The sequence below is a fragment of the Pelodiscus sinensis genome, chromosome 15 (genome assembly GCF_052426305.1).
Source record: "Pelodiscus sinensis isolate ZL-2025 chromosome 15, ASM5242630v1, whole genome shotgun sequence".
NCBI lineage: Eukaryota > Metazoa > Chordata > Testudines > Trionychidae > Pelodiscus > Pelodiscus sinensis.
The window spans coordinates 4,211,512-4,239,488 of record NC_143066.1 but is presented as its reverse complement, the minus strand read 5'-3'; the positions used below and the strand labels follow the sequence as shown (position 1 = coordinate 4,239,488).

The following is a 27,977-nucleotide window of genomic DNA, read 5'->3' as shown; positions in this document are numbered from 1 at the left end:
TTGTGTCCGCTGTTTCAGGAAGGTGTGTTACCCACCATGCCACCTAATGACGGAACAGGCTGATGCAGCTTAATAGTCCATTACAACGCCAGCTGTAGGTTTTGCGTAGGAGTTAATTGCTGTTACAGAGAATAAAATTGTCCTACAGCTATTGGGGTGGAGACCACACTGCAGTCGTGAGAAGAGCCTAGGGAGGCACAGAGCAGTGGCTTTCAGCACAGTTACACCTACCCCTGAGGATATACAGAGGTTTTCAGCTCCTCTTGATATTTGCCTAGTTTTACAGTAGGCTACGTAAAAAGCACCAGCAAAGTCTGTACATATTACTCTGTAGACCATACACTGAAATGTAACTACAGCTTGTATTCCAATTGATTGATTTTTTTTTTCTTAATGATTCCTGTTATTTTTTTGACTGCTGCTGCACATTGAGTGGATGTTTTCAGAGAACTATCCACTGTGACTCCAAGATCTCTCGCTTGAGTGGTAAATAGCTCATTTAGTCCCAATCGTTTTACACACACAATTGGGATTGTTTCCAATGTGCGTTACTTTGTATTCATCGACATTCAAATTCATCTGCCATTGTGTTGCCCAGTCATCTAGTTTGGTGAGATCCTTTTGAAGCTCTTCATAGTCTGCTTTGGACTTAACTATCTTGTGCAGTTTAGTACTGCCCAAGACTCCCCTCAAAGAATTCTAGTAAATTGAGGCATGATTTCCCTTTACAGAAACCATGTTGACTTTTTCCCAACAAATTTTGTTCATCTGCGTCAGACAACTTTGTTTTTTACTATAGCTGCAACCAGTTTGTCCGGTTCTGAAGTTAAACCTACTAGTCTGTAATTGCCGGGATCAACTCTGGATCCCTTTTTGGAAATTAATGTCACATTTGGCTATCCTTTCGTAATTTAAAGAATCGGTTACAAACCACAGTTAGTCGTTCCACAATTTCACATTTTCAGTTCTTTCTGAACTCTTGGGTGAATGCCATCTAATTCTGGTGACTTGTTACTGGTTTTAGTTTATCAATTTGTTTCATCACCACCTGTAATGACACCTGAATCTGGGACAATTCCTCAGATATGTCTCCTAAAAAGAATGGCGCTGGTTTGGAAGTCTCCCAAATGTCCTCAGCCATGAAGACTAATGCAAAGAATTTATTTAGTTTCTCTGCAATGACCTTATTGTCTGAGTGATCCTCTAGCATCTCCATCATCCGGGGGGCCCCCACTGATTGTTTAGCCAGCTTCCTGCTTCTGATGTACTTAAAACATTTCTGTTGTCACTTGTTGAATTTTTGACTAGCTGTTCTTCAGACTCCTTTATGGCCTTAATTATATTTTTATACTTCCGTCTTCCTCATGAGGATTTAAAGTCCACTTTTTAAGTGATGCCTTTCTCACTGCTTTTTTATTTGGTTGTCAAGCCACGGTGGTGCTTTTTTAGGCTTTCTTATTCTGTTTTAATTTGGAGATACATTTCAGCTGAGTGTCTATTATGGTGTCTGAAAAGTTTCCATGCAGCTTGCAGGGATTTTCCTTTTGACGCTGTGCCTTTTTAATTTAACTGACCTCCTCATTTTTGCATCGTTCCCCTTTCTGAAATTAAATGCCACGTGTAAGTTTTTAAAGTGGTGGTCCATTTTAGATTCTCATTTTCAGAGAGAATTGAGCAATTTCAGCCCAGCAGGTATTTTACTAAGGTAAGTCGTAGGACAACAGCAGTCGTGCAAGTTACCTTCTTGCGACTCTATGTAGGTATCGCTTTGGGATGAAAGAGTAGCACTTCCTGTGTCAGAGCAGCCAGTGAGACTTGGCTAATCACAGAACGTGGTTTGTCTCCCCTCAGAGTTGATGGAGTAAAAGTAAGAACTGCGGTTAGGGTGGAGAATAAGCAAACATTCCTCAACCATGAAATATCTTTCTCACTGTTAGGAGTTCATGTACAGAAGCTCACAAAGAATCCGAACAGAGCATGCTATGTACTCCAGCGTTCTGTTTATATGAGTAGCTGAATTCACTTCTGTGCTCATGGCAGTTTAGACAGAGTAGAAGCAGATAGCAAGAAAGCTGCCTTTTGCATTTCTTATGTGGTACCAAGAGTAGTAAAAAGTATAAGTATATGTAATTTTTCAAATTTATTTGGGATGAATAAATTTATTTTATTTTATTTGGGTCCACTTAATCCCTGGTGTAACTCCAATGACTTATTTAAATAGTTCCACCAAGAATGAATGTGGACCATTGGAGAGTCGTAGATTTGCCCCAGAACGATCTAGCAGATGACACAGTACGCTGACCTCATTCCAAAAGGAATGCAAGAAGGTTGTAGCTAAGATGGTCATAAGCCGGATCACTGCAGCCCTGGTATGGGAACGACAGGGAAGGACTCAAGCAAGCTGCCCGAAGACCATGGCTCAAGTTGAGCAGCCCTCGGGCAGAATGAAATGGATTTGCACAAGGATCTTTCTGGTCCGAAAGCTACTTTGTTGTGGTTTTTTACCAAGAGTATCCAATTCCATGCCATCCTATGCAGGGGTGTCGCGTCTCCTTGGCTATGTCTACACTGCAGAGCTTTTCCGGGAGGTATCTTGGAAAAGCTATGCCAAGTCCAAGGAACGCGCCAACTTTTTCGGAACAGTTTCCGATAAAGCAGGCACATTCTTTCAGCATCCATGTATTCCTCATTGTATGAGGAAGAAGGGATGTTCAGAATGAGGAGGTTTTCCAAAATTTGGCCCCATGTAGATGGGCCAAATTTTGGAAAAGTCTCTTCTGGGGGGAAAAAAAGAAGTAGAAAAAGGATACACAAGTTGTGAGCTGCTGCGTATCTTTTTCTAACTTTTCTTTGCAGTCTAGACATAGCCCTTGAAAGCTTAGCCTCGGACTGCAGCCAGCCCCAGTTCCAAATCGGAGCCCATGTAGCAAAGGGCAGTTTCTCGTTTGGAAGAATAGAGAACTTCCCCAATGCACATCTGCTTTCTCCAGCCTCTCTCTTCATCTCCCTCTGTCCAGTCCAGAAATGCAGCTGCATGCAAAAGACAAAGCAAACATTCCTGCCGACCAGTCATTTAGGAGGGGCAGGAAAAAGCAGGTCTCGTTCCAGTCCTTAGATTCAACTCTTGGTTTTGCCTTTGCGCTCACGAAGGAGAGGGAACGAGACCTGTGGTTTGTGCTCTTTACCGCGCCATTGCCAGTTATGACCATCAGCGCACTCTGCTCTTCCCATCCTGGGCCTCTCAAGGCGGTCATGCCCATTGTCAAAACTTAAACAACGACTAGTCCTGCAGCACCTTAGAGACTAACCCACCATGTGGATGGTATCATGAGCGTCTGCGGGCACAGCCCACTTCAGATGAAACGCTCTCAGTCCGTTTATTTTAAATGTTCTTTCTACTTTTGGTCTTTAGGAGGTAAACTCAGCAGCTCGAGTCAAGACCTCTAGGGGAATCTGTATGCTCACATGAGCTAAAAATGGAGTGGCTGTGTCTTCACTGCTAGTTTAATCCAGATTCACCAGCCTGAGTACAGGACACCTTTTTTGCAGTGTAAACGTGTTCTCTAGGAGTCTTGCTTTGTGGATTCTGCGAGTGTGAGAACAAACCCACCTTGTGTGAACGTTTTGCCTTTCCCCTCTTTCATTTAATGTGTTTTCTGGAGCTAAGGCACTCTGAGCAAAAAACACTGAGAAACCAAAGCCATGTGATGCCCACTTCATTTCTTACAGATACTGTTGTATTCTCTCCCCTCCCCCCCACCCTGATACAACACTGTTGGTTACTTTCACCTCTGACAGTCATTCATGTGATTCCTCCAAATGCCTGGTCTGTTCCTTCCTCACTCTCCCCTGCATTCCAGGCTGACTACCCCATTCACCATTCTCTTCCTCCCTCCACGTCCTTTTAGCAGCCCATCTGGTGGGACTGGGAGCCGTAGGACCTCTCTAACTCCCACACGCTCCGTCACTGGGGAGCTACTAGCATGATTGGGGGTGGGTAGAAGCAATTTTCCAAAGCTGGGGAGAGCTGAAGCGGCTCCTTCATCTGCTCTTGGCTCCGGTTTTGGTTCTCGCGGGAAGCCAAGAGCAGCAGTGCCAACGGTAACAGACGCGGAATGAGGGCGGGGAGGGGAGGTTCTCCTTGCCCGGGGATGCCTAGAAATTGAGTCCAATTTGGAGCAGCAGAAAGAAGCTAGTGCTGCCCATCCTGTGGGGTGGGGAGGTGCCTGATCAGTGCCCCCATTTTACCCGGAGGCAGCACTGCAAAGTGAAGGTCTGTGACATAGTGGGGGTGCTGTCTGCTCTGTAACCTGGTGCCCCCCCTGTGCTTTGTGTGAGTCCCACTGACTCACCCACATGTTGTGTTGTAGTGTCAGTTCCTTGCAGGTTGCTATGCTGTGGGCTGTGGATGACCCCTCTTGGCCTCTGCCTGTGAGCACTGCCCAGCAGGTGGGCTGCCTAGGTCACGTGGACAAAGACCCAACCGGTCAGACCGGTTGACGGCAACAAGGGAACTAAGGAAGTGAGTGTGCGGGGGAAGGGGCAGTCTTGGGCTGGAACCATGAAGGAGACTAAGGAGGGGGCTAGAAATCTAAGGGCCCAGGCACCCCATCTCAAGGGGGCCTGAGGCATCCTGGCCCTGACTCCTGTAACCACATCACGTCTGCTGTGCTGTATCCTGGAGAAGCAACAAACCCTCTCCAGGCTGCTGGTGGAGTCTGTTCTTGCTGCTACGGGGCTGCAGGATCAAGGGGAACCCCAACACGCTGACACAAGGTCTCTTGCTGAAACCGGGCTCTGTGTGTGTAAAGTACACCCTGCCCTGAAGTAGGAGGATTATAAGGCCAGTGCTAATTCTACCCTGCAGTTACATCCGGGGGACTGTTTGGGACTAGACTAAAGGCAGATGGGGGCAGCAATGGCTCTGGAAATACCAGTTCCGTGACCCTGTATCTTTGTAACCCAGCGCAGTGAATGGCTTGCCCCTCTGTTGCGGGCTGCTTGCACAGGTGCTTCTGCTCTGACGCATCTGTAGTCCTTGGCTTCGCTGACCCGCCGGCGTCTGAGTTCGCCGCATAGCGTGAGCACCTTGCTTTGGAAGGCCTCAGTTTTTCGTAAGCTCGTCCCCTTAACGTCGGTGCGGTGTTACTGTCCAAGTTAAACAGCACTTGCTTTCCGAGGAGCGCGCGGCTTCCACCCAGCCTGTTGTCCCCCATCCCACCCCCACATCATCTCGTGTACAAGGGCACTGGGTTTCTTTCCAGGTCTCCTCAATGCTGAGCTGGGGGACAAGCGCCAAACCTCACTACCTGGGGTTGAAGAATTTGAGTTACCCCAGTGCAATCATTTTTGGTCAAGGCATCCTGAGTAGGGATGTGAAAGGTTAACCAGTGGGGGCCGGAGCAGGTAGAGGCTGCCTGGCCATTGGGGGGGGGGGGGGGGAAATTGGTTAACCAGTGAAATGTGAAGCTGAACCAATTAAGAAATTTTTTTTTACGTCCCTAATTGTGAGCGTGCTGGCTTGTAGCTCCCAGCATTGAAGTGAGTCGACAGCGTGCCTAGAAGGATGTGGTTTCTGAGGTCCTACTGAAGTGAAGCAGACACAAATGGCTCTGCTAGTGACCTGCCTGTCCCTGCCTTCCGTGCTCTCCATCTATTGAAATCCTCCGAGGTGTGTCCCAAAGCCAGTTTCTATTGTTTCTGGCGTGCTCTCTGCTCGGACTTGCTGTGCTAGCTCCCTGTTCTGCTTTGTAGCGTAACTCAAGGCCTTTCAGGAAATACGGCCGCTCCTACAGCGCCCTTTATAAACACTTATCCTCACGCGTCTCAAGGAATTGGCTCCTCTTTGACAAATGGAGAAACTGAGGCACGGAGCACTTCAATGACTTGTCCAAAGGCATCGCTGTCAGAGCTGTGGCTAGAACTTGAAGGTCCTACCTCCTCCTGCTTTGTCGATTCACTAGCCCATCCTGCTACGCCAGCGGCAGCGCTGGTCGCGGTGTATTCTGCGCCTTGATGGAAGCCATCAGAGGGCATCTTCTTCCAGGGGCATGCTAGCCAGGAGAGGAAGCCACACTGGGGAGGGCCTGAGATGGAACTGAAAGCACTCCAGACAGCGCGTTCAGTGAACTTAAACTAAGGGGTGGGGGTGGCCGGAAGAGCATGTGGAGTAAATTGGTGCAGCAGGTTGGGGCTGTGACAAGAGAGCTGTGTGCGTGAGGGGGGCGATGGGCTGGAGTGACTGGGCTACATGGCAGGTTAGCAGAGACCTGGAGTGACTGGGCCGCATGGCAGGTTAGCAGAGACCAGGAGAGAGGAGCAGGGAAGAGAGGAGTGTGTGCCTGGGTATCCGTCAGCCTAGGGATGCAAATGCTGGTGAACCCCAGTGCCCTTTCTGCACTACTCCCCCCGTTGCTGCTGCTGGTAGTGACAATGGGATCCTTTCCGAACCAATTCTAGCCTGGGCAAGCTCTTCTAAACCTCCTCCCCCCCCCCCTGTCTGCATGTGCACGTGAGGGAGAGTTGGTGGGTCTGGAGTGCCTAAGCAGCTAGGTCGTTCTTTTGTTCTTCTGCTCATTTGGACAGGAATTTGAAAGCTCACTGCAGCCTATTGTGTTGGGAGGACAGACAGGCGAGATCTCCATAGTAACCCTGGGTCTATACAAAGCACCATATGGGATGGAAGGGGGCTGGGGGAAGGAGCCTGCATAAGCGGGAAGGCCATGAGTGGAGTAGAAAACTTACCCGTGGGGTTTTTTGTCTTCATTGTCTGCTCTCCGCTGCCGGGGGAGCAAGCAGTCTGGAGTCAGAGGGGTTTACAGACGCACGGGCCTTGTAGGGGTTGCTCCCGCAGGAAGGGTTGGCGGCAAGTGTGCAGGCAGCTGCTGAGAAATCCATCCCCCTTCTCGCAAAGTTCCCTTTGGCGGCGCTACGTTTTCAAAGCACAAATCCCAAGGAAAGACTGGCTGCCCAGGGGGATCTCTGCAGGAGAGCCAGCTCCCAAACAGACGTGGCAACGCTTGCACGTTCTCCTCACCACTGGGAGCAAGCTGAAAGGGAGGGAGCAGACTGCCTTTGAGCCCACTGAAATGACCACCGAGGCCGAGTGTAGCCGAGATGTTGTTGGTGTTAATTGTACAGTGTTCCCATCCACCTCTCGAGAGGCGCGTATTTCATGTCCAGCTCTCTCCATCGGGCTAGAAGCCCCCCTCAGCAGGGAAGTGAATAAATAGTTTTGCCTTGAGGCAGACAGAGGGCCAGCAAGGAGAATCGTCCTTTTGAACCAAGAGCTCTTTGCTGAGGCTTTTTTTACTCTAGACCTGTACAAATGTTGCCCTCTGCTGCTAGCAGTGGGTGCAGTATTATAGACCAGGCTGCAGTATTTCAGCCACCATGTCGCCTGGCCCAGCTTAGAGCACTTCTAGATGATATTTGGCAAAAGTGTCGGCGGCCACCCAATTCCTAATGGTTTGGCGCAGGTCTGGTCGCTGTCAGCTCGACGTTCTGTATGTTAGCTCTCTTGGTGCCCACGTCGGGACGGGGATCTGAAGCCATAAAGGGCTTTTAGGAAGGTAAACGCTCACCCGCTGTGAATTGCTCCCAGAAACTAACAAGATCAGGGCCATCTATGGGGCAAAGTGTTCGCATGTAATAGTCACTCAGGATCCGTTGATGATGGCAGAAAAGTATTCTTGTGCAAGGTTGTGTCGTCTTCACCCCTAGGGGAAAAGCATCATTCCCCAGACTTCTAGCGCTGTGGAGCAACAGGCGGGTACGCAGGTGCGGAACTGGCTGCAAGCCGCTTGTTTGGCAGATGACTGTTTGTATTCCAGCAGTGCCGAGAAGCTCGGCTCGAGATGGAGACAGTCTCTGTCTATTTAGAGTGACGACTCTTTAGGACAAGTCAGTGGCTAGGAAGGGAAATGGAGACGGGGCTGGGGAGGAGGAATTTGACTGAGCAGGTAAGTGACCAGCTAGACTCGCCAGGGTTCTGTACCAATAATTATAATAGACCACCGGGTGGATTGACTTTAATCACCGAAAATGTCATTGATTTAAATCAAGGTTCCCATCGATACTACTTCACATATTTCTTCAACCTGTGGTACGGATCTGATCTCTAAAACATGGGAATGTCCCACTCGGTGCAGCATTGTACAGCCTCTAAGAGGTGAGACTTGGTGAGATTTTTAGCTGCTGGGACTTATTAATGTAGGAATTCGTATGTAATACTCATTATTCATGTCAAGCTGCAGATGTAGCAGCAGTATATAAGGAATGGCAAGAACTAAATCCCACCCACAAACATGATAGCTCTTCTTTTATTGAACTCGGTGTTAAATGTTTCACGTTTGCAATTGCAGCGGTCTCCAAAGTTGCCGGCTGATGGCTTTTATTTAAAAAAAAAAAACTTTTTTTTTAATTTTTAAAATTTTTCAGATTTTATTACCTCTACCAGACCAGTCCTCCAAACATTAAATTAACTCTCATCTTCCTCACTCCCACTGTCACTTTGATGCAGAGCTGATTCCAAGTTACACAAAAAGCTAAGACTGATGGAAAGCAAGCCGAGGTTGGGGCTCCTTTGGGAAAGCCGACTTATGCTGACGTGAAATAGAGAATAGACTTACGGCATCGCGCTTATGGTCTGTGACCATGATGTTCCAAAATAAGAGGCCTGTATAAAGTATATAGAATAAGAAAACGACACTCACTGGCAATTCTAGATTTCTTTTAGTGTGCTGTATGCTTGGGTAGGTGATTCTAAACCAGGGGTGGGCAATAAAATGGCAGGGGGTTGCTACGGGCCGATCCCAACAGACCGGATCGGGCTGGCGGATTGGATCTGGCCCGGGGGCCAGTATTTGCCCATCCTGGCTCTATCCCTGGTTAAACTTTTTTCTAGCAACCTCCAACCATGCGAACAGCTTGGGAATGTACTTGTTAAATCCCAGCTTGTACTAAAAGGCGTAGGGAGAGTCTTGAAGAAAGATGCGTGGCAAAGTCGAACCACATTGTTCTTCAGATGGATCCACTTCTCCATCCACAGCGTTTTCTCCCAACAGGCTGTTTTCTTTATGATGTTTCATTCTTGCAACTAGGCCCTGCATTTTCTTCTTGCCCTGCTTACGCTTGACCCGTTCTTTCCCTGTTTACCCAGGGAATGGATTTCTTCACTGTGCGCCCCGATAGGGGGTCTCTCTTATGCCCAGAAGCCATGCCAGTTTTCCTATGGCAAAAGTGTGAGGGAATACAGGAAGCTGAATGGCTTCCCTTTTTCTCTCTAGCCACTCCTCCGCCACCACTACATAAGCACAGAACAAAAACAGTCCCCTCCAGCCGGTGTCTTTGCACACGCCGGCCTGCTGAGAAGCAGAAATCGAAGACCCAGAACTTTAAAGCAGCAAGAGCTGGCTGTTCGGCTGGACCGACTAGAGCCGTTCATTCATTGTTATGAGACTACGTGTAGGTGGAGCATGCCTGGGATCAGATTTAACAGTCACTTACTTCAAATGAGAACTGTAGTATTTTATTGATTTTTAAAAAGAACAACGGATTTTAAATAAAACCAGATTTTTTAATTAAAAAAATCATTGATTTTGATCCACTCTGATAGACAATGCTGCCTCTGTCTCTTAGTAACAAATCAAACCTGTTCATAGCTAAAGCTAGTCCCTAATATTTTTGGGACAGTTGTAGAACTTGAGAGACTCTGGCTGCTCTAAAACGGGCATCTTTAATGATTACAAATAGGAAAAACCCCTTTGGCTGAAAATTAAGTCCTTTCAACACTGCCCCGTGAGTACTGGCTCTCGCAGGGATGCGTTCTTAATTTTGGGGGTCAAATCCACTTCTGATTTCTCAGAGCTTTCCTCTGCGTTACTCACAGCTAACCGCTCCTTGTGTGTGCTTTCAGATTCTAACAGCCAGCGGTACGAGATGGGGTACACCCGAGAGGAGGAGCCTCCTGTCTGTCCTGATGAGTTTGACGACTTCGTCACGTTTGAGGCAAGTATGAGTAACCTAAGCAAGGGCCTGAAAACTGGGGGTGGGGAGCCTGGGACTTGCAATAGAGGCACCGCTTGGGCGGCGTTCAGCACTCGCAACTGCTGTGGACTTGGTGGCGTTTGTGGGTGTGAGAATCCGAAGGCTGGGCGCAGCGTCGGGCGCTAAACCCAAGCGCTGTTATTGAAGGGAAACGGCTCTTATGTGAGAAGTCGGGTGGCATCCCCTTTGCTTCCCCCGGCATCAGAATCCGCGTGTCTGCCTGCCAGATGCCGCTGTGTGGTGTTTGGTGCTCGGAGGGGAGGACAGCTTGGAACGCTCCAAGTTTTTTCCCACTCTGGCCACAAGCTGCCAGTGCGGGCCGGGCTCCTTCGGGAGTGGTACCCCTGGGGGCAAGAGAACAGGTGCGTTGCTGTGGTTGCGTGGCTTCGCCACTGGGGGTTGTGGCATCGGAGGGCATGAGCCCAGGGACAGGACGTACAAACTGTGAAATGTGCCTGTCGTGAGCGAGTCTCTGCTCCAGTCTCTTGGGGCTGTTCCCAAACAGGAGGATACAGCAGAATATTTCAGCTGGTCTTATTCTTTGCCATGCTGCCTGCTAACGGCAGGGCACAGGGCACTCAGGTTCTGCTCTCTCTGTGGTGGACGCGGAGTGTTTCATTTTGAAAGGTGAATGGTGCTTTTCCCCTCGGTCCTCCCCGCCGGGACGGATTGGGCCGTTCCGCTGGTCTCTTGCCGTTTGCTCTCCCCAGCTGTGCACGGGGCGGCTGTTCCAGGCCCTGCTTGTCAGCTGTAATTATGGGCTTTGCTCTTCCCCAGGCTGCGGGGCACTGGGTGCCTTCCAGAAGCCACAGGGAGAGGGCGTCTTTCCCCATGAGCAAACGCTCTGCGGCTGCCACGCAGCCCCAGCTCGCTGGGTTGGCTGTTTTTCCAAACCTGTTTTGGAACATTTCCTGCAGTGATGCAGCATTTCTCTCCTCCCTGCCTGCTGGCACCCCTTGCAGAGAATGCCCAGGCTTGTTCCCGGGCCATCCCGACAGCCCCAGCCTTTAACCCTCGAAGAGGGGAGACTCCAGCCTGGGCCCTCGTGAGATGCCAGGCTAAGGGTAGGAGGGACAGGCCTAGGGCAGTCCGCCCTTAGTGCCACCCAGACGCCAGCACTGCCCCCCACTCTGCCCTCAAAGCCCTGCAGAGCAGAGGAGCAGTGTTCCCGCGGCAGTTCAAAGGGGCCTGGCACTAGTGCCACTAGTTGGCAGGAGTTCCAGGCCCCTTTGAAATGCTGGCTCCTCTCTCTCTCTCCTCCCCCCCCCCCTCCGCGCCCCTCTCCCCCGACAGGCCTGCCTGCTGTCACTTGGTCCCGTATGCAGCCCAGAATGCATGCTCTTGCTCTTGTATCTTCTTCGAGGGCTAAATGCGACTCGCTAGCGTTCTCTGGTAACGTGCCCGACACTGATCTGCCCTTTGGAATGAAAAGCACCCCCTGGCTGCCCTGTGCGTTCAAGACAGGCTGTTTTGTATGGCTCTTGTCATGGTGAAGAGCCTGGTTGGTATAAAGTAAAATCAGAATAAACTTCCTGCGTTTAACTCTGTTTCTCGCACTTCTGAGGCATTTATTGAAACTGCTCATGGGCTGGCTCCCGTGTTTCACCAAAACCGTGGCAGCTGCTCTCCAGCCTCGGAGTTATCGCTTCTGTTTCCCTGTCGGTAAAAAGGGAATATGGCACTTTGTGGTCCAGCATGATGTTAGTTAGCCTGTATCCTAGGGGGAGCCATGTTAGTCTGAATCTGCATAAACAACGAGGAGTCCTGTGGCACCTTATAGGCTTACACTTATTGGAGCATAAGCTTTCGTGGGCAAAGACCCACTTTGTGCATCTGATGCAGGAGCAGCCCGAGGCCGGCTGCAGCAGCTGGCGTCCTAGGCGGGGCACGGTGCCCCTGCCTGAACGGCCGTCAGTAGCCATGACGTCATCACGGGGCGCCCTGGGCAGCTGCCTAGCTCACCTGGGCTCATGGGCCGCCCCTGATCTGACGAAGTGGGTCTTTGCCCACGAAAGCTTATGCTCCAATAAGTGTTAATCTATAAAGTGCCACAGAACTGCTCATTAGTTAGCCTGATGCCTGCTTATCATGGGTGTGGCCAAGTCTCCTGCGGCCCCATAAAGTTTTACAGCCTCCAGTCCTGGCTCTCAGTGTTCTGTGCTGTTGTTTAGCTCTAACTTGCCCGTAAATGGCTCTGAGTAGCCCAGCAAGCAGTGGGCATGCTGATAGTGCTGCTTGACAGTATTGACCTCCCGTAGTTCAGCCAATTCTCTGGTTCGGCACCGAGGGTGCCGGGCCAGAGCAGTTTGACCCTGTATGCCTGTCACCATTTTGCTTGCTCTCGTGGGTATTAGAATACGTCTCTCAAATACCATGGCTGGTCTTAGCAGGGTGGCTGCAACCATCTGACTTAGAAACCACATTTAGAATTGGAGGGATCAGGGAGGAAATGCAAGTTCTCAGGTTCCTCTTCCACGTTGTTCAGCATCGCATGTGCTTCTTTCCTCTGCTGACAGGCCTAAGATAGGTGGTAGCTGCAGCCACCGCCAACAGCCAGCTCGATACTTAAAACGGACCCTCCCTGGGTCCAGCGGTTGGCTTGGCTGCTCTCGTACTGCTTGTGACCTCGCCATTGTGGGGGTGTCTGTCTCTAAAGGGAGGGGAGGCGCCAGCAAGTGCACGTCCTAGTGTGGCGATGCACCAGTGATTCTAGGAGCCAGTCCCTACGGAGGAGTGTAGCGCGCCCAGTGGGAATCACCGACTCACTAGCTTGTCGGGATGAAACCCTTAATAGAAGGCACGAGAGGCAGGCCGGCCGCTTGCTCTGTAAGCCGAGAGTCGGTTGGAGAGAGGTGGGATGTGGTGCGGGGTTATTTTTTAATGTACTTGATTAAAAATCCCCACGGCCGTCTGACGCAGGACCCGAAATAGCTCCCAGTCTGTGAGGATTTCAGAGCACGTGAGAGCTGGAAGCGAGGCGCAGCTCAGGGTTGCAAGTGTAAAAATACAGCAGTGTCTCCCCGCCTCCGCTATCCCTTCTAACATAGCTGATCTCTGGTCCCCGATGTGCAATGTCTCATTGGCGCATCCTGCAGGGAGCCAGGGAACGCTCGGCCTGCTGGAGGGGACGCGGGAGAGGAAGCAAGTGAAGAAGGCTGCTGGGTACCTGTGCTGGAAGCTTTCTCTGAGGAGGCAGCGCCGTTGTTTGCAAGCCCAGGGCTGTTCTGCTCCCTGCGCTTGTAACTGCGGACCTGTTTGCTGCGGGGGTGTGGAGGGGCTGCTCCCGGGAAGGTCGAAGGCAGCCGACGGACGGACCCAGAAGCCTCTTTCAGCTTGCACTGGCTAAAAGGGAAACACACTTTCCAAAGTCCAGACGCTGCCCCATTCTCTCGGGCGGACCCAGGCTGATGTTCCTCGGCTGTCAAAGGTCTGGCCTCGGACAACATTCCTTGCAGGTGACCTGCAAAAGAATATGCCAAGAGCAGCAAAAGAGGGACTTTCTAAAGTCATCAGGAGAACTCTTCAAAATATACCTTAAACTCTAGTCTGTTTTTGTACTTCCCTAGTTTTACTGGAGGATTTAGTGAGTACCACAAATGAGCATTGGGCGCTCGCCCTGCCCTTAGACACAGGGGCTACGTCTACACTGGCCCCTCTTCCGTAAGGGGCATGTAAATTTCAAGAGTCGTCGTAGGGAAATGCGCGGGGGATTTAAATATCCCCCGCGGCATTTAAATAAAAATGGCCGCCGCTTTTTTCCGGCTTTTAAAAAAGCCGGAAAAGAGCGTCTAGACTGGCCCCGATCCTCCGGAAAAAGCGCCCTTTTCCGGAGGGTCTTATTCTTACTTCAAAGTAAGAATAAGACCCTCCGGAAAAGGGCGCTTTTTCCGGAGGATCGGGGCCAGTCTAGACGCTCTTTTCCGGCTTTTTTAAAAGCCGGAAAAAAGCGGCGGCCATTTTTATTTAAATGCCGCGGGGGATATTTAAATCCCCCGCGGATTTCCCTACGACGACTCTTGAAATTTACATGCCCCTTACGGAAGAGGGGCCAGTGTAGACGTAGCCAGGGGAAGTAGTACTGAGTCTGAAAGCTTTCTTCCCGAAATGAGTAAAAAAAAAAAAAAAAAAAAATTGTAAATAGTCTGAATAAAAACGTCTTCCCTTCTGTTAATCAAGTTGCTCTTCTCTACAAGCGGTACCCTAATTCTCCAACTTCCTCTTCTGTGGCAGGCAAGACCTGCATCTAGAGTGCTAAAACGGTCGTCTCTGATTTGGAAAGCTATTTTTGTGGTGGAGGGGAAGGGATCTTTTCAGTGCAACATTTAAAAAAAAAAATCACCTGACAGGGCCCCAGTCTGACTGCTTGTACTTTGTAGGTCTTATTTTCAAGGCCAAACAGCCTGTTACAACTTGTGACTGTTGCAACACAACTAATCAACAGCGAGAGGGGAGAGGCGTGGGATAGGAAAGTGGAGGGGTGGGGAAGGAGGAGGAAAGAGGAGAAAATGCCAAGTTTTCATTTCTTATCTAGAGGAGATTTGATGTTTTGGTAACTGGACAGCAGCTCACCCCAGTCCTGCTAGGTTGCTGGTGGGCAAAGCCGGGCAGAAGATCCTAGCAAAACTCTGCTGCTTGTGACTGGTGGCGGTTCAAACAGACTGCTGCACCATCGCACCTGGCAGTGTGTTGCAGAGAAAACTGAAATTAGGAACCTCGGGTTCCCTTGAACATGCTACACCAGTAATCGACCCAGGATATTTGGAAAAACCTACTGTTTTCCATTCATTGCGTGAATTAAATAGCGCAATTGGGTAAATAGAAAACTGGAAAAACACATTGTGTCTCGTGCGGGCGTTGGGCTTCCCACACGCGTCCTCCTCTGGGGCTGAGCTACAGACCTTCCGAGCGGCAGCCCAGAGCGCTGGAAGAGCTGTGAGGTTAGTGGGAGCTGGCTCCGAAGCGGGGGGACAACACGTTGCCAGGTGGTTCCGTTACTCTTGTTAGGCTGCGGCGGAGGCTCTTCCGGCGTCCGACAGGACACTGTAGGTCGGGATTCCTGGGCTCTTTCAGGAGCAAAGCGTGGGGTGGGAATGAGAGGTTAACCCAGGGCGTAGATTTGGTACGTCCCTTCTGAAATGCCCTACGCAGGGCTCTTGCGCTTGTCATGCTAGATGCTGGGTTCTGTTCCCAGTTCTTCCACATGGGACCATCCACAGTCACGCCCTTAACATCTTTGGCTCCACCTTGCTGTGAGGGGTGTCCTCAAAAGCAGGAGTTTGATGGGCACAGACCCAGCTCCGTGGAAGAGGCGAGTTTGGACTCGGCCTCTTGGCTCCTGGCTTGTTGTGCCACTAACAGGCATTCGGAGAATCTCTTCCCTGCTCCTGGGCGAAGGCTCCCGTCCTGCAGACCTGGCCGGGGGGAAGGCTTGTCTGGCATGGCCAGGTTGTGAGCAGGGAGGCCAAGTCGCCCGAAACACAGAGCGACTGACTGCCAAATCTGAGTCTGGCTCCGGGTGGAGAGGGGAGCCTGGGCGCCACAGCGAGATCTGCTCTACCCCGGCACGGTGCATACGCCTGTGTTTGGAGGCTCCAGGATGGCTTGGGTGGGAAAGAATGTGGTAAGATGTAGAGTCCTTTTGGTAGCTACCAAGTAGCGCAGCCAGGGGGAGCAGCTAAACTTGCTGCTAGCCTGCGATAAGGCCGGTAGGTAGCGTGACCCGGGTTGAATTGTCAAAGGGAAGAAGGCCGAGCAGAAAGTACAACTGTGCCTCCTACGAAGCAGGGTACGCCGAGAGCCGCAATGGCAGCGCTCCGCTTGGCCGGCCGTCGCCGCAGTGTATTTCGGAGACGGCAGAACCGACCTGAGGCTCAGCGTTAGGACAGCAAGGAGTCAGAGCTGAATCCCCAGCAGCGCTGATCGGTGACCGGGAGCCAACTTGACACCGTCCTACACCTCGATGCTGACCCTTCAGACCACCGCATGTTCCCACTGCCTAGCGGCTCTCGAGGTGGAGCTGTGTCCGCGCTGGCACGGGGACAGTGCCGAGTCAGCTGCTGTTGAGCACTGAACACCAGGGTCTGTTGGTAACGTTTCTGTATCCCGCAGGCTCTGCCGGAGCACCGCAAAGCACTTCGGTCAGCTGACATGGAATAATGATTTCTTGGCACAGTAAAACAGTGCAGGCAAGGCCTCAAAGTCCAGGGTAGCAGCAGAAATGTTCAGTTCACCCATGGGGTTGATGGCAGTTTGCTTTCACCAGGCCCTGTAGGCTGGATGCTCGGTATGTTGTCGTTCTGCAGCCGTCGGAGTGACACTGTCATTGTGGTCTTGTGCCTCCGAATCTAAGCTTGTAGGGGGCGGTCAGAGGGCTGGAAGGAGGCCTAGAAATCACCACCCTTCAAAGTTGCAGAGAACCTTTAGAATATGAATGGCGATGCAGGGCGGCCTGTGACAACTGCTCCCGGGAGGCGCACACGCCTCCTGGAGTGCTCCACCGCTGCAGGACTCTGTGAGTGGGTCATAAGCCAGGGTGGAGAATGGTCAGGATCTCCAGCGAGTTAGAGGGTGAAGAGCCCCCGGCCGTGCAATCTCTCCAGGCCTGGGGAGGGGATCGGTCGGGTGCCACTATCATGCTGCGAATACAGTGCAGCCTTAGCGCTGGTCTGCTTTGTTCCACGTGGCACGTGGATTGAAGGCTGCTAAATTCCCAAGAACATGCTTCATGCCAAAGAATGCCTGGTACCAAGGAGCGTTGGTAGCAGGGCTGGTGGGAGTGAGAATATTTGGCCGTGTGTGCCTCTTCCCGAGCAATGCGCAACTCGGCACTCTTCAGCTGATTCCCGTAAGCCGTTTCCTGTCAGCAGTGTCACTGCTGTAATTCCCGCCTGCACCGGGAGAGGGGTGGTGCACATGAAGGCTCATGTTGCAGGCCACATCTGAATGTGCTTGAAATAGAATTACACCTGATCACACAGGAAGGTCAAGATCCAGGTCTAGGAATTGGGCCTGGCAGAAATTGTCTGTGTCCAACTGCAGGCGCCTGTCATGTCCGCGCTAGGAGGGCTGGCAGGAAGGTGGGTTTGAGACGCTCACATGGGCATGCATGGCCGCAAGAAGGTGTCGATATGGGAAGAGCCCTTTTCGAGAGAGGGGATGTCCTGGCTTTCGGCGGTTATGCAGCCCTGTGAGGGTAGGTGTAATCGGCTGGCGCCTGGGCTCCAGACTCGAAGCTTTTATGGGGTGGTTGCGGGGGAAGACCTAGCAATGGCCACTCTGATCCCTTGGGCCTGGTTTGGGTTTGGAGCTCTAAGGCACAGCACTAGAAGTCCGATCTGGGCCGAATCGGGCTCTGCCACAGACTTGAGGAAAGCCACTTGGGGGAGGTGGAAAACCCGCAGCACCACATCTCGGAGGCCGGGCCAGCCAGGCTCGCAGCGGCCTTGCAGACGTTAGGGTTTGGGCTGGAGCCTCTGAGATCAGGCCCCTTCAGTGCCTGGTTCCAGCCCGAGCCCCAAACATCACTGCCCCTTTCTAATCCGACAGCCTGGCCCAGGCCAACCCAGGCCGCTGGCCTTTTGCTGCGGTGCGGGCGGGTGCGCTCTTGCTGCGCTGGAGGGAGGAGGGACCCCGCTCTCTGGGGGGGGCTGCGCGGAGGTGTGGAAGCCCGTTGCGCTCTGGAAGAGCGGCCCCTTCAGCGCACCCAGACCGGCCGCACACCCGCCTGCCACAGCGGCCATGTTGCTGTCCCACATCGTCAGTCGCCGTTCCCCTGGAAGCTCTGCTGTAGACAGCCTAGTTAATACGCGCGGGTGGGCAGTCGGCCGGGTGTCCTGGGGCGAAAGGCCAGTCAGTGCACGTCTCCACATCTGGAGGGATGATAGGAGTTACTATAGAGAACTTTCTGGGTGTCTGGCTGGTGAGTTGCCCACATGCTCAGGGTTTAGCTGATCGCCATATTTGGGGTCGGGAAGGAATTTTCCTCCAGGGTAGATTGGCAGAGACCCTGGAGGTTTTTCGCCTTCCTCTGTAGCATGGGGTACAGATCACAGCTGGAGGATTCTCTGCATCTTGGGGCCTTCAAAGTATTTGAAGGCTTCAATATCTGAGCTATAGGCGAGAGGATTATTCTGGGAGGGGTGGGTGAGATTCTGTGGCCTGCACTGTGCAGGGGGTCAGACTAGATGATCATAATGGTCCCCTCTAGCCTTAAAATCTATGAGTCTGAGTCCATTAGACACCCGCCCGGCCTGGGCTCGTGCTAGGGGGGCTGACAACATAACAGTGCTCCTGCCCTGGCTGGGGCCTGGGCTCTGAAACCCGCCTCCCCCCACCATGTTTCAGAGCCTGGCTCCGGCCCGAGCAGCAGCGTCCTGTATCTGGAGCCCATGGGGCACGTCCGAGCTAGCTGCCTGGGGTGGGGCCGTGCCACCGTGGGGGTGGAGTAGACCCGCACCAGAGGCCTTGTCCGGGTTGTGCCTTGTGACCAGTGGGGAAGGTGGAGCGTCGGCGACGCCTAGGAGGTCTCCGGATGCGTTCGCTGCCACGTCCTCTGCACAAACTGTGACGTGTCTGAGCCACCGCCACACCCAGCATCTGCCGTGGTAACCGGAGGGAGCTGCCTTGGTGAGCAGCGATGGGTCTGACACTCCCAGTCTGCACGTAGCCCATGATGGCTGAACCCACGGAGGTGCTCTGATACTTTGATACGCGTGTAGGGGTCTGTGACCCAGCGGGGGACTGTAACGGAGGGTGGGCGTGTCTGATCTCAGAGTATAGCCATTTAAATGGGTAACCGAGAAGCTCATGCATGTCATTTAGCCAGACGCCGCTCCTTGCACTGCTGCCTCTGTCAGGGCAGCAGCTGGCTTCTCAGGAGCGGGGTAGCAGGCAGGAGCCAGTGCGCCCTGGGAGCCAGCTTCTGGCACACACTGGCTCCTAGGGAGCTGGCTGCCGCCCTGCGTTTAACTGTGTAGCTGCTGAAATGTTCAGTGGTTACACGGTTAATCTGTTTCACGCATTTTAACATCCCGTCTGTCTGCCTGTGTGTGTCTTTCCTCACATGGTTAACTAGGTGGGGAGGGAAAAGGTGGATTACTCTGTGTAGAGACCCAGAGATACAGGTGTAACCCACAGGTAGTGGCCGGGGTCCCATGCCAATGCAGAGTCCTAGAAGACCAAAAGGCTCCAATCCCGGGACAATTGGCATCTAGCAACAAAGGACCATGGACACCCCACCCTCCTTGGGAAGCTAGCTGGGTGTGGCCTGCTGGGGAGCAGAGGACTGGGGAGGGGAAGGCAGGTGCCCGAGGACTCTGGACTGGCCCAGCGGGGCTGTTAGAAGTGTGTTCTCTATGGTAACTAGGGACTTTCCAGGCTGTGTTCCAGACGGCCTGGCTGGGAGTCCCCGCGGATCAGGGCAGTTGTGGGCGCCCTGGTCCCTCTGGGTGTGCTAGTCTCCCGTAGGCGGCCAGCTGAGGTTCACTCACTTCAGGGAGCTCACGGGGCCGTGGGGGTGCTGAAGGCTTTGAGGGTTGGGCCTGGCAGGCAGCGAAGCCCCGAGACTTGCCCCTGTGAGTGTCGTGGCTTTCACAGATTGTGCGGGTTTTTTACAAACAACATTGTGCAGTTTCCCAGCCCCCCACACTCTGTAGCTTTACCGTCTGACTTGCAGTTTAACACAAGATGAGTTGTTGAGTTGCCTGCCTCTCCCCGCCACCCCCTCCGGGAATATGTTGTTTTTACACCGTGACTTAGGTTGTAGGCTCATGTTTCCCTGGAGTATTGGTGCTGTGCCTCTGGAGGGGTGTGTGTGAGTGCTTTTGTTTTCTGCGGAAGCAACGGTGATTTTGTATCTCTGCAAAAAGAGCTAAACACAAAGATCCCTAATGGAAAACAAATGACCTCTCTAGAAGAACCCCTTTATCCCAGCCGTACACACAGCTCGTCTTGTTCTCGCTGAAGGCAACGTGCATCCCGCTGTAATCGTTGTGGTAGAATTCTGGGTGGCTGGAGGCCCCTGACAAGCGCTTGTGCATGCCTGTCCAAGTGACTAGTCCTAGAAGGTGTCTGCCTGCAGGGCCAGTCCTAGCCAATTGGTGGCCCTGGGCAACTACTGGGGAAAACTTTTCGAGCAAAAACAAAAAGGGAGCCAAGATGTGGTTGCGGCCCCTTATTTGCTGCATGTCCCGAGCAGGCTTCCGTTGGGCTCTGTCGGCAGCCCCTTGAAAATGGCCACCCCGGGCGACTGCCTGGCTCGCCCGCCCCTAAGACCAGCTCTGTCCCCCTGTACCTTTAAAAGTCTAAGGGGCAGCTGTGTTAGTCTGTAACTTTAAAGCCACAGGACTACTCATTGTTTTTAGAGACTAAAAATATATATATACGGTATCGTGCACTTTCGTGGGCACAGCCCGTTTCCGATGAACCTGTGTTAGCTCTGCTGAGCAAGTGGGTTGTGCCTACAAAAGCTCATGATACTACAGAGATACAAGCGTATTCGTCTCTAAGGGTACGTCTAGATTACATGCCTCTGCCGACAGAGGCATGTCAAATAGGCTACCCGACATAGTCAATGAAGTGGGGATTTAAATTTCCCTGCTTCATTAAAATAAAAATGGCCGCTGCACTGTGCTGGCTCAGCTGATTGTCGGCACAGCGCAGCAGTCAAGACGCAGATCGGTCGACAGGGGAAGCTTTTGTCGATCACTCCCTTATGCCTCGTGAAACAAGGTTTACAGGAGAGGTGGACAACGGCTTCCGTTGTCGACCGATCCACGTCTTGGCTCGTGCGCTATGCCGACGATCAGCTGAGCCGGCACAGCGCAGCGGCCATTTTTATTTTAATGAAGTGGGGAAATTTAAATCCCTGCTTCATTGTCTGTCGGGTAGCCTATTTGACATGCCTCTGCCGACAGAGGCATGTAGTCTAGACGTACCCTAAGATGCCACAGGACTACTCAGTTTTTTTTCACATCCCTTTGTTCATGATGCAAAAACATTAATGGTAGAATCCAGTAAATCAGCCAGACTTGCTTGTATGTCGCATTCCTAAAGGCTTATTGAGACCAATTGCACTGACTTAATTAAATCCAGTTTCTGAATCAGATTGTTACATTGGTGCAACTCCTTTGCTTGGCCCCTTCCATTGGTTGGAATGGGGAACACTTAATATGGTTTGCTGCAAAATTGCCCTTCGTAGATGCTTATGTTCCTTAACAAAAATGGAAGCAGAGAAAATAACAACCTCTAAAGATACACGGCTCTTCATAGATGACGATGCAGTGGGACCGCTTTGCTGCCTGCCGAAGAGCCCCTGACAAGGGAGTTATCTTGCCCAAAATAGGATCCAAGAATTTGAAGTTAGAAAACAAACGTCAGACCTTAGGCAAAGGGATGGAATCGTTCTCTCCAATCCACAGACAATGGACGGGGAGCTAGAAAAACTGGGAACCGGCGTTCCATTCGCCGAGGGCTGTGGCAGTAGCTAGCATCAACGAGGCTGCAGTTCTGGGTAGAATTTCAAGAGCCTGTGGTCTTTTTGAAGAGCAAAGCACTGAGTGTCTTTGTTGGAGGCTCCTGGCATTGCTGTGAGGTCGAGGCCTGATTGGGCAGGGCAGTGGTTTATTTGAAGAGGTTTATAGCCTGTGTCAGCCAGAAAGCCAAGAGGAACTTTAAATCCTCCCTTGAAAAGAGGAACTTGTGGTTTAGGAGTTGTGCACCATCAAACCTTGGTATTTTCAGGGACGCTCTGATTTGATATCAGGAGACCTCAACATACTTCAATGAGGAGGACTCTAGAAAACTCGGATTCTTTAGCACTTCCCTGGTAACACAATGGTCAGTCAGAGGTTCCTCATGAACTTGAATGAGGTTTTGTTGTTGCCTTTCCTTGGTAGGAGAGCATAAAGGAAAACAATCCCCTTCTAGTCAAATGTTTGTTTTAACTTTAAAAAATATTTCGGTATCACAGGTAATGTAAGAAACATTCCTTTTCTCTGTCCCCTTCCTTTGCAGCATGGGTCGCTTACTGGCTTAAACTAGAGCCGGCAGTGGCGTCTCTAACTTGAGGTCTTCAAATCCTGATTTGAGGACTTCAGTAGCTCAGGCGGCGGTTATAGGGTGGTGAGTGGTGAGGTTGTGGGGTCTGGCAATGTGCAGGTCAGACTAGCTGGTCACAGTGGTCCCTTCTGACCTTAAAGTCTACGAGCAGACGAGGCAGAGAAATGAGGAGTAAATGATGCTGTCAAGGTGCCGTAAACCTGGTTGCTTTTGGTTCAGTCATGAAATGTTGATTCTTTAACAGCACAGGGTAATAATTAGCAGGAGCCACAAAACATAACTTCTGAGTTACAAGTCGCATTCCCCTTACTCCTGAAAGGCCCAGAAAAGGTCTTTCAGGATCTTTTTTTTTTTTTCTTTTCTTTTCAGCTTTGTCTCGTGTAACAAAATAATAGTCCTAAAGTCGGGTGAGGGAGACAGAAGTCATCGGGGAATGGAAGTGCCACAGATCACTTGTAGAGGGCTTTAGACCAGCCAGATGTGCCCGTCTTTTCAGTGCAAAAACAAAGTCTTGACATGGAATGCGCTGTGCTGGGAAGAAAGAGAAATTGTGCACACCTTCACTTGAGTCTTTGTTTGGTGGCTTTTCTTAAGGGGGAAGGAGGGGAATTTTTTCTTTTTTGAAAGTCACATGTATCAAACTATCTGTAAAATGGCAGGAGGGAAATGCATTCGCTCACACATTTGTTATCAGCGAGGTTGGAAGGTCAAGAACAAAAGGAACTCTGTTTAGAGACCCGAGGTTAGTCTGTTAAAACCAGCGTGAATACTTCCTGAACTTTGCTTCCCTCCTCCCTGCCAGAAATAGCTGGGAGTTGCACTAATGTGTGGCCGGAGGTGCGTTTCTCTGCAGAGGGGCAGCAATATGTGTTCACCTGAGGTCCAGGCATTTCATTCAAAGGAGAAACTCTCCGGATTGCACAGCTGGGGGGAGAGAAATCCATGGTAGTGCAGGGGTCAAAATTTCAGTCCAATCTGGAACGCCTCCGTGCTGTAGGTAAGAAGTTTAAGGACACTCCAATGAAGAGAATTTCTGTCTTTAACCTGCTGGGAGAGTTGTGATTTGGTTTTCATCAAATCCACTGGACTACCTAATTTGTGTGTGTGTGTGTGGGGGGGGGGTGTTTCTGGTGGGGGACTTCGTGCAGGAGGAAGTATGGCTTGCTGGTGGTTCAGCTGCCCTGAAGACCGCTTCTGTGAGAAATTGGTAACTGCTTTTCGATGAGCCTTTTATTGAAATATTCGCTGGCTAAATCTAGGGCAAATCCTGCCCCACTGAAAACCGCCTGGATAGGCCTGTAATGAAGGCAGGGTTTAAAAGCTTGAACCTACGAGCTTTAGAAAAGCATTGTAATTTGTCCAGGCTGTGTCCTGCAAGGTGAGTAATTCTCAGCACCCATTGGGTGGAGTTAGAATTGCAGGCACCTACAAAAAGCAATTGGATATTGCCCCACACTAAGGGTGTGATCAGAGTAAATCCGCCACGCCTGAGCGCTCGTGGCCCTACAGCTGGTGGCCTGTGGTACAGCAATGCAAAGCCATTGAATGTCTTGCTGTCTCCAGGCGTAGATTTGCACAGCAGCGCTGAGACAGCATCCCACATGCACACAGTCGGGTGTTGTTTTAACAAGGTCGTGGTTTGGGAAGGTCTTTAATTTTTAGCAGCACTGGTTATTGTTTCACTGGAGCGCGGTGACCGCCCGACAGGGGCTCCTGACTGGGCCAGGAGGCTGTCATGTGCCAGCATCTCATCTGCCCCTCTCCCCGCGGCCATGCTGCTCCTGCCCTCTGCCCTGCCCCCCCCCCCCCCCCCCCGGGAGTCTTCGGCTTGCAGCGCAGGGTGCAGGAGGCGAAGGAGGGAGCTGTGGTGTCGGGGTGTCTTCCCGCCCCCCCATACGCCATCTCTGCAGAGTAAGCAGGCCGGGCCTTGAGAAGGGGGTGGGGCACGGTATTTGGGTTTGAGGTAGACCCCGGATGGATTTAAATTCAGGAAGTGAGTGTGAGCTTCCAAAGATGGAGACTGCAGGAGAGTCCCCTCTCCTCCTGTGGACATGTGATCCATGCTGGTTGGGAGCTCGCAGCCAGTGTAAGGAAAACCCCGGGGTCTCTCCAGAGCTATTTGATTTGGGCCTCTGCTCCGGGGCACCTTACCTGACCGAAAGGGGACAGAAGGACGTGGACACAGTGGAGAGAGTCCAGCGGAGGGCAACATCAGGAAGGGGGGGTGGAGCACATGACCTAGAGAATCGTAGAATTCTAGAACTGGAAGGGACCTCGAAATCGTCCAGTCCAGGCCCCTGCCCTCACGGCAGGACCAAGCTCTGTTTGGACCGTCCCTGAAGAGAGGCTGCGGGATTTGGGCTTATTCAATCTACAGAAAAGAAGAATGAGGGGCGATCTGACAGCATCTTCAACTCCCTGAAGGGGGTTCCCAAGAGGCTAGAGAGCGGCTCAAGCAATGGTCTCGAGTTGCCGTGGGGGAGGTCTAGGTTGGATATTAGGAAAAACTATTTCCTGAAGAGGGTGGTGAAGCACTGGGCTGGGTTCCCTAGGGAGGGAGTGGAATCTCCATCCCCAGAGGTTTGTAAGACACAGCCCTGGCTGGGACGATTGAGCAGGGACTGGTCCTGCTTTCACTGGGGGGTTGGATTTGATGGTCTCCTGAGGGCTCTTTCAACCCTGGGGTTTTGAGAGGAGTAAGTGTTGAGCTCAGAACTGGGTGGGAATCCGGATGCTTAATCCTGAGGCCCAAACTGCTGGCCTGCTCCATGCAGTGTGACCCTGGAGCCTGCGTCACTGGGTATTTGAAATGCCCTTGCACTCTTGATTTGTTGTTAAGGTATCGGAGGCAGCGTTCACTGTAAGCTGAGCGCTAGGCAGCTGCCCGGGAGAGATTCCAATGCTGCCCAGCTGATGAGCAGAGAACCCACAGCTGGCAGCATGTTTTGATGGTGCACATCTGCGCTTGCCTTGGTGCACATAACAAAATTTATTCTGCACAAAGGTGGGAAAGATTAGAAGAATCATTGAACAGAGGTAAAGTGTGAACTGGAATTTTCCTCATTACAAAGAGGAATGTTGTGGTGGTGTCCCTTGGGCTTGGGTTTTGTTGTGGAGTTGTACAGTTTGGTGGGGCTTTACTCCAGAAAGAAGCATGTTCTCTCTGTCCCCAGACTCAATGGATTGTCGGCTCTTGTTAGAATGGAGATGGGTATGAAACTGGAAATACCCGTGGCAGATCTCTCTGTGATGGTAGGACTGGCACAGGTTCACCTGATCTCAAAATCCCATTGTTTTGACTGTGAGATGAATAGAGGCATGAATCTAAAAATACGCTGATGTTTGCTAAGAAACAAAGACTTTGCTAGCTTCCTAATTTCTGTGGTCAGGAACAACAGCCTTTCAAGTCTCTGGATTTTAGAATACAGGTGGCTTTTGAGTGAGCTTGCGTGTTTGGAGGGCAGGGGCAGGAACAACTACACATTAATAAAATAGCACTTGCTGGAAATACATTTCCTTTGATTACCGCTGTTCACATGCGATGCTGTTTTGCTCTGCTGTGTACCTCCTGCTTTCTAAAGACCTGATAATGCTTTACAGACACCAGGGAATTTACACCTTCGACAAAAGCATTCTCTCCCTTTTCCGAATGGGGAAAATAAAGCACAGAGCGAGCAAATGAGTAACCCAAGGTCACAGGAAGTACACGGCAGACATGAAAACAGCAACCAGGTTCATGATTTAACCATACACTGCCTTTCCTCCTGCATCATGGCAGCCTGGCACATTTTGTTAGACTGTTGTACAGGCTGAACCTCTCTAGTTCAGCACCCTCAGGATCTGACCGCAGATCTGTAATAGCCTAGTGTGCATCGCTGCTGCAAATGTCTTTCTCGGGGCCTGAAGAAAGCTTGTATAATCGTGAAAGGCTTCATTTTAGAGGAGACACTAATTATTCATTCCATATAGAACATTCTGCTGCTTTTCTAACCTTTCTTGTACTGGTTGAACCTCTCTGGTCCAGCATCCTTGGAACCTGATTGGTGCCAAACCTCAGGAGGTCCTATTGTCTAGCAGCTGTACTTACATTTCCTCTGCTTAGTGGGCTCTGGGAAGACATTTTGGGCTAAATTAGAGCTAACCACCAGCACAGAACCCTGAGCGCCAGGACTGGTGGCTGTAAATAAACTTTACGGGACTGCAGGAAACTTGGCCTCACCCATGATATAAGTGGACATCTGGCTAACTCAAATCATGCCAGACCACAGATGGTGCCGGACAAGAGAGGTTCCCCTGTATTGCTTTTTAGTTCTGAAGCTTACTTACAGTAACAGTTGCACTTAAGTAAGGAAATGAGAATCTCCATTAAGCTTTCTCTTATTTGCTATAAACTTTAAATTACGTTAATAAGTTGTTTATTTAAATGGAGCTAAAAGTATTCACAATAATCTATTTGCCTTCTATACACGAGAAGCTTACAACAGCCTGATCCACATGTGCATCCGATCCCTTAGCGAGCATTAAGAGCACGTCTCCAGCGTGTACTTGGATCGGGGGGTTCTTTGAAAATGTGCTTACCTCTTGTCTGTTAATATAAAACACACATTGAAATCCCCTACACATGGTTTTGCATGGCTGTAGGAGAAACCTGTTTACACAGAGCTGTAAAAGGAGCTCTGGCTAAATTGCAGTGCAATAGTTTGCCAGGATATATATTAACTTTTTGTCCTTGCTTTGGACGAGGGAAAAGTAGGTTAAGATAATTTTCTTGCATTTTGTCTTGAGGTTTAATATTTACTCTGTGCTGTGAAATGTAAAACTCAAAGTCCTGCACACTGCAGCTCTGAAAACACTTGGGTTATCAAGCAGTTGGAACTTGAGTGTGTGTGGTATATTAAAGAAAAATCTAATATAGGCCCAGCAAGGTCATGTTTTACATAATTAAGTAGAAATGACATACCAGAGAATGCTAGAGAGGTTTGTTGCAAATAGAGAGGCCAGTAAGATTATAACATTATACCAGATAGATGGTGTGTTATAGAACCGGAATCTAAACATTAGACAAATCATTGTTAGGGAGGGAGGGGAAAAATTTATCTGCTAGCCTTTCATTTCTAATTCTAAGTAGTGTGTTCAGAGATTAATTGGAAAAAACCCACTTTCATTGGCTAGTAACTTCCAAAACATACTAGAGCCTGTCATGTGATATGCAAAAGTCGGTTAATGAGAGATTAAACACATTATTTCAATAAAAAGAAACACTTACCTTACAATAAATCATATCATAGAATAATAGAACTGGAAGGGACCTTAAGAGGTCAAGTCCAGTCCCCTGCCCTCATGGCAAGACCCAATACTGTCTGATCTAGACCGTCCCTGATAGATATTTATTTAACCTGCTCTTAAATAACTCCAGAGATGTAGATTCCACAACCTCCCTAGGCAACTTATTCCAGTGTTTCACCACCCTGACCATTAGGAAGTCAAAAACTTCCTATATTGTAGAACATAGATTCCCCCCCCCCCCCCCATAATATAGGTATAAAAAGTCAATATTTACAAATAGATAGTACAGATAAAGTATTTCTTATTGTAATTGCAGGGTGAATTGATAGGTGTCAATGGTGAGCATTGGTTACTTTGTGCTAAATGCTGACTTTTCAATAGCAACCAGTGTATTCAAATTGGAGGTGAAGTGATGAATGAGGTAGGGGGTGTCGTCTTAGATTTTTCTACTTAAAGAATGACAAGAATACGCATATGTCACTACCCTCTCCATCTCTGCAAGGATGGCGTTATACTTGGGTAATAAATGATGGCAAGTCATAGAATAGGACCAAATCTGTTGTTTCTTTTGAAATAAGTGTTGGTTC

At 50.6% G+C, this 27,977-nt stretch overlaps 1 protein-coding gene across 4 annotated transcripts in view; it reads left to right on the top strand.

The window, feature by feature from the left end:
* Positions 1–27,977, top strand: part of RAB11FIP3 (RAB11 family interacting protein 3) — a 110,623-nt gene that overhangs the window by 42,587 nt on the left and 40,059 nt on the right. For 2 of the 4 annotated variants that reach the window (XM_006113864.3, XM_006113865.3), the window contains exon 3: positions 9,917–10,008. In XM_006113864.3, coding sequence (XP_006113926.3) covers positions 9,917–10,008 — 92 coding nt within the window. Of the gene's footprint in view, positions 1–9,916; positions 10,009–22,936; positions 23,102–23,903; positions 24,016–27,977 lie in introns of those variants that run through there. The other 2 variants (XM_075899076.2, XM_025180095.3) reach the window with 2 other exon arrangements.